This window comes from Epinephelus moara, chromosome 21 (genome assembly GCF_006386435.1).
Source record: "Epinephelus moara isolate mb chromosome 21, YSFRI_EMoa_1.0, whole genome shotgun sequence".
NCBI classification, from domain to species: Eukaryota; Metazoa; Chordata; class Actinopteri; order Perciformes; family Serranidae; genus Epinephelus; species Epinephelus moara.
In genome coordinates this window covers 25,428,366-25,442,029 of record NC_065526.1, presented here as the reverse complement: position 1 = coordinate 25,442,029, position 13,664 = coordinate 25,428,366, and the positions used below count along the sequence as shown (strand labels likewise).

Sequence of the window (13,664 nt, the reverse complement as noted above, 5' to 3'; positions counted from 1 at the left end):
TAAGATTATATATATGACAGGAAATAAGGAAAAGCACAACAGGTCCCCTTTAAATTCTGTGTGATTGCATTCAAGTTTATAAAGTTTCTAGGACTGCAGCTATCAATTATTTTTTATCATTGATGAATCTGTGGATTACTTTTTCAATTAATCGCTAAATCTACAGGATTTGTTAAAAAAAAGAAAAGGTGAAAAAAATACACATCACAGTTTCTCAGGGCTTAAGACAATGTCCTCAGACAGTCCAAATCCCAATCTACAATGATGTATGGCAAAGAAACGCAGACAGTTCTTACAGCTGAGAAATTGGATCCAGAAAGTCTTTGGTATTTTTGTTTGTAAAACAACTGAAACAATTAATCAGTTATCAAGATAGTTGCAGAATTTAAATCAAGTTCTAATTCACTCCTTTCCATTTATCTTACTAAATTAATCAAAGCCAGATGCTTATCGTATCTCTGGAAAATAAATTACATTTCAGACATTAGGATGTAATTTATGGGCTCGCGTCACTTTTTAAGTGTCACAGGAGATTTGACATAAACAGAATGATAGAGTATTGTTTACAAAGATCTATTAGTGTACTATCAATTATTGTTCAAGCACAAATGGCAGAATGTCTCTGATTAAAGCTACTTGAATGTGGGTATTTGATGTTTTTGGTCCTCAAAACAATACATTTGAAGACTGGAGAGAAGGGAAATTGTGATAGGCATTCGTTTTCGGAAAAACATTGAACTGACAGTTAAAGGGAGAAGGTGAAAAAATGTGAATAATTTTACAGTTGTTGTTAAAAGGCAGTTCATATTATATGAATGAATAGCTACAGAGATTAAAAAAAAAAAAAAAGTTGTTTATTTCACCAGGAGTTTAGTAATCGACTGTACCGTGGGAAGGTTGTGGGTGTCATGTAAAAACTCAATATTTGGCTCGGCCCTCTTACTCCAAAGAATGTCTACAGATATTACTCCAACCTTTGCATGTCTTATCACTAAATCGTGATAATGCCAGAGATTTGCAGACTATTTCTTTTAACCTTCAACCTCTCTTTCTGACTCACACAGACATGGGCCCTTCCATATCCTTCATTTTGTCCAACACAGCACAATGAGTCATAGCATCAAAGAGCATCAGGTAAAATAATGTCTTCTCCTCCAATACCATGTCAGCGCCATTGATCATTACCTGATCTCACAGCGGTATTGATTTTAATCCTTAAGATGAATAGGTAGAGATAGTCTTCATCACTGGCAACATTACATCAAAACCACAGTAGGACGTCTCTCCTGTAGAGAGGTGTCTGCAGCAGAACGAGTAATAATTATGAAATGAATGAATGACCTTGAGCTACAGAAAGAGGATTTAATCTTGTTATGTCATCACACCAGATAATAGAGGAATGAAATCACATTCAGAAGGGGACACATTCCCTGATAATAGGTAAAGCTCACTGGGGTCACAAGATACTGGCCTTTCAATCATAAAGCCTGAACACCATCCTCAGACATTATACCTGATGAAACATACAGTTTTTGTAAATATGCTGCATTCCAGTCAAAGTCAGAGTTTGGAAATTCCCCGCTGCTCGCCCATAATTACAGCCTTCCCATGCTCCAGTGGCCCAGCTTGGAAAAACCAGGCAAGAAACATGGTCACCCACAAAATTTAAATACACTTTCCCCACGTTACAGCTGCTATCACGTAATTTACAGTATGACAGCGTTTACTCGCTAATCTGTGAGTGCAGCTTTCCATTTTTAATTTACAGCCGGTTCTTTTTCTCTCCGTGTTCTTCTCACTGGGTTAGCTGGAAAACGTGATGTCACATACTTCCACGCACCAATCAGGATTGAGCTACATTTAAATCTGAACGTGATGACAGCTGGTGGGTCATTTGTCCATGTATGGGTTAAACTGTTCATAAATAATACCTTAAGATGGGTTTTTTTTCACTTTAGTGTTGCGTTTTTAGTCATGAATATCTAAAGCGCCTGTGTCAAATCAAAACGTCAAATGTAAAAGGAGTCCCTTGTTGTGACGATTCAACTGATGATTCCGCTTTATAAGGAGTTCCAGCTCAATGTTCAGCTGTCTGGGCCGCAACTTTACCATTTTGGTTAACTCTCACCACTCTCATAACGTCGTTTTAGGCACTCGAGGTGTCTGTTTTTGGTGGAAAAGCTCTAAAAATCAACTGTACACTACCTGCTCAGCACCACACAGCAGATAGACACAGTAAGCAACTAGCTAGGGAACACAGTGGAGCATTAAGCGGCTTAAAGAGACAGTTATTTCCTTCAGCAGTTGGTGGAGACCAAAAATGGAGCTAAAAAAGAGTGAATATTGAACTTAGATTCATCAGGTGGACACAAACAGGATTCCAAATTAACGATAATGTTGCTCTGTAACGTCTGGATGAGTAAATAAGCAACTGGTTGCTAACAAGTTTAACTTGTTTCGGCTGCTCCCACGAAGCAAACAAACTTCTTATTGTAGGTTTGAGATTTAAAGGTCACATTTTCAGTGGATTTCAGGGGCTGCCCACTTGTCATGTTGTCATTGTTGAAATCATACATGCCTGACATTGTTACATCTCTAGAAGCAGCATGTGAGCTTTGGCCTTGTGAGTTCTGACTATACTGAAGTACAATTTCAAGCAGCAACCAAACGCCTTTCTGATTATTAGTCTTAAAGCCTGTGTTCCCACCTCTAAATACAGACAACTGCACATTACATAAGATCAGCATGGGAGGAAATAATAGGACATCCCCTGCCTATATGGCATGACATGCAGCAATTACATTTTGCATACTCAGGTCTCTTAAAGACAAGTCCGTCAGTCATGGTGACGGCGAAAGCACCAGCTCAGCAAATGCTTCCACTCCTGAACACCTCAGAGAGAAACGTGCAGGACTTTCTGTACACGCTGCCACCAGCCAATGAACACGACAAGTCCCACGGACTTTGCCCGGCCTTATCTCCTCGGTCCTGTACGTTCACCTTCATCATTCAACCTCATAAACCTAGTAAAGCTACTGAGCTGTAAGAACGACCATGTGGCCCTATCAAGAGCAATAGTCCATCCTAAATATATATAACATGACTTCATTTCAGCCACACGGACCTCGGGACATTAATAAAATACCAAAAATGACCACACAGTAAAGTTTAAGCGCCTCTTGTAGAGTCCATGAAAGGGAGTATTAAAACAAAGAGCACCACTTCTATTTTGGGGAGGATATAAGCGGAAACACATGCTGTGATGACTTCCCATTTCCGAACTGTCTGCCTGTGCCCAGCAAGCTTTTGATCAGGTGCAAGCGCGTGTGTGTGTGAGTGTGTGTGTGACTGCTTGCTCAGCAAAAAAAAGAAAGAAATTAGTTAAGGAACGGCCTGAGAAAAGCGCTGATATAGACCTTACAGACTCCATGACAGAACATGATCAGCATGTTGGAGAGGGCCTCAGACCAAATGTCACGGGGACATGTTAATACTTAAGGTTTTTTTTTTTTTAAAGAAATGAAAACACCAGAGATAGTCGTTTTGAAGTGCTTTCACTTTTAAACAGCTGTTACACAAACTTTTTGTACAACTTAAGTAGGTTTAAATACTTCAACACATTTGTCTAGTGACCCTTAACCCCTACTGTGTCACTCTGGCCCCATGGTTGACCTTAGAGCCTTGATTAGAGCAGCTCAAACGGATGTCTCTTTTACTTTACCCACTCAGACATGTGTGGACTGCCTCTGTGTTTATGTGTCATACTTCCCGCTTTTGTGAATAAACTCATGCACTCACCATTTCACATTCCAGGTCCCAGGGTAAAGCAGCAGGTCACAGTGTGTTGGTAAACCCCGGTGTTGGAAACAGAAAGAAAAATTAAACAGAAACATTAACTGAGTGGATATACACGTGTCAACTTCAGGGATTAACCCTTAAAACAATGTTATTTGACGCTGACGTCATGTTAAAGCTGTTTAAATCATGCAAAACTCTGTAAAGTCACTGTCCTGTAACCGTGCTGACATGTAGAGAAGTTGAGCAGCGCACAAACAAACACTTGGACACTTTACCTGAGTCTTATGAGAGCGATCAAACTCCCTGATCAGCAGCTGACAGCAGCCTGTGAGTGACCGCACACCAGGGATCCCGACACGGGGCTCGTCCGGGTGGAAAGGACCAGACACCTGTAAGCGCCTGCTTTGGCAAACCTTTCCAGAGACGGGACCGAGCTAACCCCGCCCCTCCTGCCTGTAAAACGGCCCCCATAGTGCTGCTAAAACGGGCACGCCCACGGTGCCGACGCAGGCAGCAGCGTCCCAGCGCCACCTGGTGGAGCCTGCAGGTAAGAGGGGTGTGATGGATCATCAGCTGTGTGTCACATGACCACTAGATGGCCTCGGTAGTCTGAGGTGCGTTTAGATGCTTCATGATAAAGTCTGCAAATTTAAGACGGTACTCCTGACTTTGTCCTGGAATTGTCCTGGACTTGTGCTGGACTTATGGGTAATGTTAATAACATTAGTTTTTTTGCGTTTACGTTCATAAAATGTATGACATTTACATACAAGTAAAAGTAACAAATGTGCATTAATATCAGTAAAAGCCCTTGCATTCATGTCACTTAAGTAAAAGCATTAAAGTATTATAAAAAAAAAGTTTAAAAAAGTAAAAGTACTCCATATTTCTTAGTGTATTATTGGATTATTTTTTACGAATGTATGAGCAGTGTTAAAAAGATGTTGCTGGTGAAGCTGGAGCAAATTTGAACTGTTTTCTATACTGTTAATTGTCAAGGGTTAGGGACTGTTCATTATTTATGAGGGGGGGGAGGGAGGAAAAAAAGTGGGAGCCATGTGACATTTTTTAAAACACTGGGAAGGGACTTATGTTTTTTATTTTGGCTTAGGGGAAGGACATACAACTTTTAATGGCTGTATTTTGTATTTACTTTAAACAGCCCAAACCCACCGGCAGATTTGAAAAGCATGTTTTCTTTAAGGGTCGCCAAAATTACACCGTTTATCACAGCCAGAAACTGTAAAAACAGATTATCATTGGATTCTCAAAGTTTGGATGGTCCTTGAACACATCATGTGCAAGAAAAAACATAACCAAATCTGAGCTTCATTCTACATGTCTCATTTAAGAGTTAGCCAAAAATAAACTTTTTGCATGAACTAACTAGCATGCATGACAAGGGTGAAAAACAAAGGCTTTTTTCAACTTGAGGATTTTGTCTTCAACTTTTAACTTTCAAACATCAGAAGGTACGCTTTTAAAATCTACTAACTAATTTATGGTGGAAGGAGGGTCATGTATTTTCACCCCAGTCAGTAAGGCAGTAAGGAAAGCTCAAGTAGCTTCGGGCTGGGTCAAAAAAAAAAAAAAAAAAAAGTCACACCCCAGCCACCCCCTGTGAGTAAAGAACAGTCCCTTATACATCCAGGTGCCAGTTTATTAGGTACACCTAATGCAGTCCTGCAAAAGAATCCTCCCTTTGTGAAGGTTATGATATTCAGTTTTTGTTGAAACCAGTTTAGAGTCATGTTGACAGCAGCTTCATGAAGGTGGGATTATTGCAAGACTGTTGAATTAGACTGCTTTAGTTCTGCATTAGTAGGTGTACCTAATAAACTGGCGATTAGTTGGTAAGTTAGTAAAGTTAGTAAGCAGTGACTAAGTGTCAAATAAATGTAGTGGAGTAAAAAAGTACAGTGTTTCCTCTAAAAGTATTGGGTAGAAGTATACGTACATTACATTATACGTTCATCAAAATTGTACCTAAGTAGTAGAATGTGGTGTTACATGCAGAAGAAGCACATACATAAGTAAGTAAGTAATAAAGTGAAAAGTACCTGAATAAATAAGTGCAGAAACATATATTAAATGCAGATGTTTCCATACAGAGCACAGAGGGTATAAAAATGATGTGAACCATATGCTATTTTATTTGCAGTCACCAGATCTCAACCCAGCTGAAAAACCTATGGGAGCTTTTGGGGTTTTTCCAGTGGTTCATGCTGGCCAAACACCTTACTAAGAGAACAGTATATAGTTTTTTCCTTTAGTTTGTTACCCATCTGAATTAACAGATACGCCTCTGCTAATTTATCCTTTCAAACAATGAAGCCAATTATTTAAACGACTGTTGTAAAGGTCAGTCATAGGTTACTGGTCTCACTTCAGTTAGCACAGACAATGTAACATCAATACCACTGCAGTCTTTCCCCAGTAATGAGAAGTACTGCTGAAGTGCAGGAAAACAAAATCCATACCATCTGCAGGTTTGCCACACACTTCATCTCTCATCGTCCGACAGCTCTCATCCTTTTCATTTCACTTTTCTAAAGCCATTTGGGGCAAACAAAGTATTTTGCACTGGCTGCATTTAATCCGACATCACACAAGGACGCCTATTAGACTCGAGCGGAGGTGTTACAGTCAAGTTTATTCAACCATGAATGCTTCATATAAACAAGTGTGCACATAGGAAGACCTTGTACTCAAGGTCCCGATCCTAAACCAAACGTCTACCTGAGATTCAATTCAGTTCACCTATTCACGTGGTATTCACACAACAATGTAGAGAAACAATTCTAGACTATTTAGTTTTCTGTGGCATATTTTAATGCTACAGTACAACATGTCAGACATGACGAGTTCTCAGTGACAGTTTTGGCGATTCTACAGGCTACAATGTTTGCCCTACTGTTATACATAAGAAAAGATAAAACTCATCATCATCAGATTTTCTGTTGTTTTTTTTTTTGTTACAAATCTTTACTAAATCTTCTTACAAGTCTTTAGTATTGCTCTTGCTACATTGAAAAAATAGAAAAATTACATCTGAATATCGAGCTGTGGATGTGGTATTTATAAAGAGCCTTGCTCTTGAGTGTTCATGGCTATGTTTCAATAGTCCTTAGCTGCTTACTCCCCACGCTGCTTACGTCCTCTGTAATGGCCAGCGTCACGTCAGCAGTCAGAGAAGAAGGTATGAAGCAAAGAACAAGACATCAAACAGTTTTCAGAGGCTCATCTGCAAACAAACAAACAAACAAACAAACAAACAAAAAAGTCTAGGATTCTGCAGAGGTGCTGGGTGTCACCAGATCGTCCTCTCCCTGAGCTCCTTCCTCCGCTGCTGCTGCGCCTGTTGCTACTTCCTGTTCGGTGGCCACTAAAGAAGTGTCCGTGTCGGGGGCTTCGAAGGACTCGCCCCCCAGGTCAGCCAGTTTGATGTAGCCCTTACTGTTGGAGCGCTCCAGACGAGGGCAGCTGAAGCGCCTGGCTCTGTCGCCCTGACGACACACAGACACAGACAGGCTGCAGCGGCGTGCAGACCTGGGCTGCTCCGTGAGAGAGTTGAGCGACAGCCGTGACCCCATCGCCCTGGCAACAGGCGATGGAGGAAACAGCTGAGTCCACTGTGCTTGAGGCTGAGCCTGCGGCGCCCCCTGTTGGTCAGTTGTGTCTGTGCTTATGTCCTCATGGCTCTGGCGGGTTGGTGGGGAATCCGGCGTCGAGGCCTCCTCCTCCTCTTTTGTGTCCGTCTCATCAGTCCGGCTGCTGCTGGCTTGTCCTTCCTCGCTAATTGTTTCAACAGCAGCAGCCTCGATAACGACCCCCTCCGCCGAGCGTCCCTCTGCCTCTGCTCTCTCAGACTCCTCTACCTCACAGTTGTTCAGTTTTATCACAGGGAGGGTGAAAGCGTTCACAGAGGAGGTGACGATAGAGGTGGTCTCCCACTGTCGGGGCTGTGGGGCGTGCTCGCTGCTATTGCTGTAGTCTTTGTAGATGCTGTAGACAGTGTCCGTGAAGGTCTGGACATCTCTGGACCAGCTACGAGGCCTGCTGGCCAACGACGGGCGCCTCAACACCTCATCGCCCCCTAACTCACCCTGGGGGCTGAGTCCAGTGGAGGGCCAGGAGCTGCGAGTAAGCATCCCACTTGCAGGGAATGACCCCGACGGGCCCTCGGCGTTCCTCGACTGAGTGTAGTTCACCAAACCATTCAGAGGCGAGTACTCCTTCGACCGTATGCTGTGTAGATCTATAACTGTGGAGTAGATATCCCTCAGGTTGATGATTTTGGTTTTCTTGTCTCGGTTTTCATGGAGGACTGCATTGGCGCAGATGAAAAGGAAAATGCCGATTCCCATCACCAGCGGTCCGAAGACTTTCAGATTGTCCGAGTACAGGTAATTATTCAGGAAGTCACACAGGAAGCCACAATTACGGGATGAGTCGGTGGTGCTGCTGTTAGAATGGCTCTGGTTTAATGAACTCATCTGTCCGGAGGGAGGCTTACTATGGGTCACGTTAGAGGAAACAGGTGGACTCTTGGAGTAGCTCATCCTGTTGACGTGGTACCCTCCAGTTCTGCGGCGCTCCTGGTACTGCTGCTGGTTCTGGCTGGGCCAGTAGCCCAGTACCGCCATGGAAATCCCCACCATGAGAACTATAACTCCAACAGCGGCCACGCAACCGGCCGGGGAGCACAGGTTGAGCTTCCCCTTCACGATCACCACGTCGTTCTTCTTCTTTTTCTTGGATTTCCGCTTCCTTTTGTTTTCCGCTCGGTTTTTGGAGCGGAGGGAATCCTGGCGCCTGTTCATGCGCAGCAGGCCACCTGTGGCTATCATGGTGGCGATTGGACAGCAGGCTTGTCACTCAACCTGGCAGGACACGGAATAGAAAAGAGAGAGCATTAGGTTAATAATTTACATCATAAGAAGGTTTAAACATTTAGAGCTACGGAGTGAATATGTTCATTTCACTGAGAGATTACACATGTAATCCAGATTTATTATACATACAAGGATTATGGTCCAAGCAAAGCTGGCAACTAACCCCCAGGGACCCCGAAAGCCCCAGGTTCAGAGTGTGACAATTTCTTACAAATTGGTTTGGTAATATGTAAAACTAAAAGTCAATATAAACTGAAATGCTAAAGGCTTTAAGGTGTAAAAATCCAGTTCTGAAAGGCCCTGAAAATCTATTTTCCCTGTCAGCTTCTTACTCTGAGCGATGGGATCCAACATGAACACACATATTTCTGCCACAGAACAGTTTGTTTTTTCCCCACGAGACAATATTTACTTATTTTTTCTCCTCTGTGCTCTTTTTACCGGTTTCAAGTGGGGCGGGACTCAGCTGGAAAAACATGATGTCACATCTTTCCAGGGACAAGTCAGGATCTGGCAACATTTGAATCAAAATCTGATGACAGGTAGTGGGTTGTCCGTCAATCAAAGCTGATGAGGCAACACCCACGCAGTCCTGATGAAGCAGTTTTTGAAGAGTTTAAACTCTAGAAACCTGATGTTTTGAAGTTGTTGTTTTTTCTTTTCAGTCATGAATATTTAATGTTATAGAGAAAGACTTCAGATTTGATGCCAAGTTTTCAGGGGCTTTAATATTCCAGTGTGAAAACATTCATTGGTTTCTGGGGCATAATGGGTTGGCAGAAAAGAAGGGGAGGTTCAGGATCCGCTGGTGGCCCTGGATCTGAGATTATCCTACAGGCAGAGTAAACACTGTTCCTTAAAGATGTATTTCACTGCTGTAAAGATGGTCTTTTCATAAAACGAGTCTGTTTGTGTGGCAGAAAGATGCAAATACTTTTGAAACTGGTATCACATGACGAGCAAACTGAGGAAGACGGCTATGGTATTTGCTTTTGCTCAAGAACCACCAGAAAGCACAACACCGCACAGGACCAACAAACGCTCCTGCTGGTGGGTGATGTAATGTGAACTTGGCTGTTGGACACAGGAAACAATATGGCGGCCAGCTATTAACAAACAATCTCGAATTACATTAGACAGTAAAACCCTTTTTTGATAGGCACCAGGCAGTAACAGAATCTTGGTTCATATGTTATTGTCACTGCCTAGTTTTACCGTTAGATTGAAGTTTGGTCTGACTTTGAGAGAGGGTCCCTCTCTCGATCCACTTCTACGCTCTTTTGCTGGTCTCAAAACGGATGTTTCTGTAGCTATACTTGCTATTTTGAGTGCGTAATTGTGTTTCTGCTGAGAATTATGGCAAAATGCAGTGCACTATGAGTACCAAAATGGTGCGCTCATAATGGTCAAACACTGGAGTGTAGAACATTGGGCAATTTTTACCCACATAGATCGCCATGTCGACTACATAGTAAGGGGTTGGACAACAAATACATTTCAATCTTGTATAATGTTGACCGACTACTGAGGTAAACACCAAAGAATTGTACACATAAATGTGTATTTTTTTTTCTTTTATACTGTTGTGAGCCATTAGCTAGTGTATCGGGTTAATTCTGTAGTAATCTGGTACCGCAAACGAAAATACTAACGCTAACGTTAGCTATCAGCTACACATTTTATCATCAGGCATTGATGTTACATGTGTTGTTGCCTTACACATCTATGACTGTGACGTAATAAGGGCGTAGTTATGTTTGCTGTTTGTCATCTCCACCGTAGAAGACTTGAGCATTAGATTTGTGGTCAGATGCCGGACGAGTTGTTAATATTTGCAAAATGCGGCAGCTAACATGAACTTGGAAGATCAGCTGTTGACAGAGCCAGCCAGTATCAGCTATGGACATTTGTAACGTGCTGTAAAAGCATGTTATTTTTAAGTGCAAGTGAGCAAACAAGCAGATATAGCAAGCATATATTTCAGAGAGGGACAGTACATTGTCAAATATTGGTGCTAACGCTCCGCCTGGTTGCAAATTGCTGAGCAGAAGAAGAAGGCTGCCAAATCTTGTGACAGTCATTTCTGGTAAGTGCGCAATAGCCGTGTTTGATTTGAGACAACACTGCCCTGTCAAAATTTGTGCACTGTGCTTGTGAGTACATAGTGTTCACAGTGAACTGCATGCCAGTGTACTGATGGAAGTATCTGATGTGAGACACAGCATTTGTGTCTGTGGTGGCAGGCATATGAAAATGCGGAAGTACAATCTGTAATAGGAGCAACAGCCCTACAGCCAGCAAAAATGTGCTGGATGAAAAACGATTTGAGCTGACAGATGAGCAGGAGGATCTTGGTGCTGGTAAGATGGAGGAAGTTATGTTATGTTAGTTGTTGGAAATCGGCAAAGTCTTCCTTTAAATCTGCACCAAAGGCAGATGCAATATTAGTCATCCGATGGTCAGTAAACAGATAACATCCATCTGCTGCTGCTGCTACTGCTGGATCTATAAATACAATGATGTAAGCGAAACAGAGACAAATACCCAAGTTGACAGCGGAGAACAAGGAGTGCTATTTATCTATATTCAGCTGTGCTGGTATGATATCAGCCTATGAAAATGTAATGTGTCCAGACAGGAGGCCAGCAGGCATGTTCTCTCCACCTCACTCTCGCTTCCTTACTCTCCTCTCTCGCACCAACCTCTCCTACCAACACTCTCCCTCCCGCCTTCCACCCAGATCCACTTCACCATCAACCCAACACAGCTGTGCTTCAAGATGACAGCGTCCTTCACATATACGGCGCATCACAAAAGGCAAATGTGAGCTATTAGTCATGTGTTTACATGCCAACACCATCTCTCTGATTATGCAGCACAGTAGTAGGAGCCGCGGTCCAAAGGGCGATGAAGCCACCAACACTTCGTCATGATTACAGACATCTGCTGATGAGCTCCAACCACATGTGGTGAATGATAATCGCAGGATATGGCTGATTAATTAGACAGACTCCAGCATTCCCCCCTGGATTGTGCTGGTAGCTAGGTATTTAATTTGACTAATCACGCCTAATTGTGTATGACTTAGGGCTTAGGGTTCATGAATAACTTATTCCACAAATTCCTTTCTGAGCAGCAATTAATAAGAGGTTTTCAAAGGTTGCCCTGGGTGTTGCTCTCTCCACCTTTAACAGTCAAAAATAATGATGATGAAGGTCCTTGACATCCCTTTATGATCCAAGTTATTACAGGCAGTTCTCACGGAAAGTAGAACACGGAGCTCTGCACCTGAGCCTCAGCAAACAGCACACCGGTGCTCAGCTGCTGTTTATAGCGACTTTCTCAGTATATCGCATCCAATAACCACTCAAATGCCTCCCGGGCGAGAGCAAGTCAACCTGCACTAAAACTGATAACGCGTAGGCGGACCTCTCTCTATGTTTGGGAGGAGAAGGGCAGCGGTAACGTGGACCAGAAGTGGGTGTGGACACGTCGGACTGTGTCTCTGTCTGCGGTGCTGAACCAACAGGAAGCAGCTGCCAACTACTCGGTTTGTCTCCCTAAAAGCTGCCCGTCTGGCAGGATGGAGAGGAGAGCAGGCCGGTGTTAACGCTCGGTCCATCCAAGCTGCGGGGGCGCATATTTTCGCGCAATGTTGCATGAGTAATCGACTGTTGACATTACGGCGCATCTGTTTCCCTTCTGCTGGAAGAGCCCCGTGAAGCAAATACGAGGTGCTGTGGAGGTTGGAGGAGGTGGTGCCCTGAAAATGTCCAGAGCCACGGCGACGCATCTCGCTCCAAGCACAAAAGCCAAACAGAGTATTTTTGGGCGCACAAGGTGCAGACAGATGACAAACATCCACACCTCTTCCACGGCCTGACGAAGCCCATGCTTTCATAACTAACGCAACAACTATGAAGGCTAATAATAATAATAGGCTGCCATTATTTAAACGCGTAATGCCAGCCTTTCTTGGCAACTTACAATAAATCAGTATTTAATTGCAACATCAAAGCTGTAAAAAAAGTTTAACTGGATACAAATCCACCTTAAAAATATTGCTGTTTTCTCCTTCCACTCCTTTTTTACTGTATATCTCTCACATATTTGGCAGATGATGTTTTAATAATCTAACACAGGCAACAGAATCATGATTCAAATGTTAAATGATAAAAGTAAATGGACTGGAGTGCGCATCGATCCAAGTCCAACGCCTTCCTGACATCAAAACTCTTGTCCGTCGATTTATTGCGCGATCAGAAACACACAAACACACACACAACTAAATCTATCTGCTACACGATTAAAACACTTCCTAAACCCTGCTTTCCCTCGACACAGCCTGCTTAAGAGTCAATGTAGGATCAGATTAAACACAAAAGAAGCACGAATATCCAGCTGGAGGTAAAAACGTAGGAGGTGATTTGAAAAGGAAAGAAAATATATATCGTAAAAACAAGCGAGTCTCTTACCAGAAATTGTGGCTTGACAATCAAGCATCTTCAAAGGCGCACTCCTCGTTCAGCTGTGCATGTCGTGGTGCGCCACTTTGGTGCCGAGTCTGGAAGAGTGGTTTCCAGTTGAACGCGGACTCACAATAGACCGGCAGGGGCGGGCCAACTGCGTTTCCATTGGTGGTGATTATTGGGCAACGTGAAAAATGAGGGCTGCTGAGGACATTTATCATACTGTATGTTAGACTCCAAGCACTTCCAGATCTTTTTTTTCATTACACCTTTGGACACAATAATCAGTGACCTGCTGATTTAAACTTGTCTATCATGCAAATGTGTTTTTGCCACTATGTTGCACAATGCTCTGGGAATGTGTGTGGCTGCAATGAGAAAATGCATGCAGGCTACTTATTTCCATACCTCTGATAAAAGAAGGTGGAACACACTGCACAATGCATGAATACATTACTGTGTGATGGGTTTTAAATTGCACATACAGTATAGTGTAGGTGAG

General features: G+C 42.9%; 2 protein-coding genes across 5 annotated transcripts in view; both read right to left on the bottom strand.

Annotated features, from left to right (window-relative positions):
- The window catches only part of LOC126408888 (band 4.1-like protein 3), a 69,504-nt gene extending 65,273 nt beyond the window's left edge, over positions 1-4,231 (bottom strand). For 2 of the 4 annotated variants that reach the window (XM_050074659.1, XM_050074660.1), the window contains exon 1: positions 4,074-4,221. The gene's annotated coding sequence lies outside the window, so the exon portion shown is untranslated. Of the gene's footprint in view, positions 1-4,073 lie in introns of all 4 variants that reach the window. The other 2 variants (XM_050074662.1, XM_050074664.1) reach the window with 2 other exon arrangements.
- Positions 4,232-6,431: 2,200 nt separating this feature from the next.
- Positions 6,432-13,295, bottom strand: LOC126382640 (transmembrane protein 200C). The gene is made up of 2 exons (XM_050032623.1): positions 13,169-13,295; positions 6,432-8,681 (listed from the first exon to the last, which is right to left on the bottom strand). The coding sequence occupies exon 2, from the start codon at positions 8,646-8,648 to the stop codon at positions 7,083-7,085; it is 1,566 nt and encodes a 521-aa protein (XP_049888580.1). The 5' UTR covers positions 8,649-8,681; positions 13,169-13,295; the 3' UTR covers positions 6,432-7,082.
- Between the last annotated feature and the right edge of the window lie 369 nt (positions 13,296-13,664).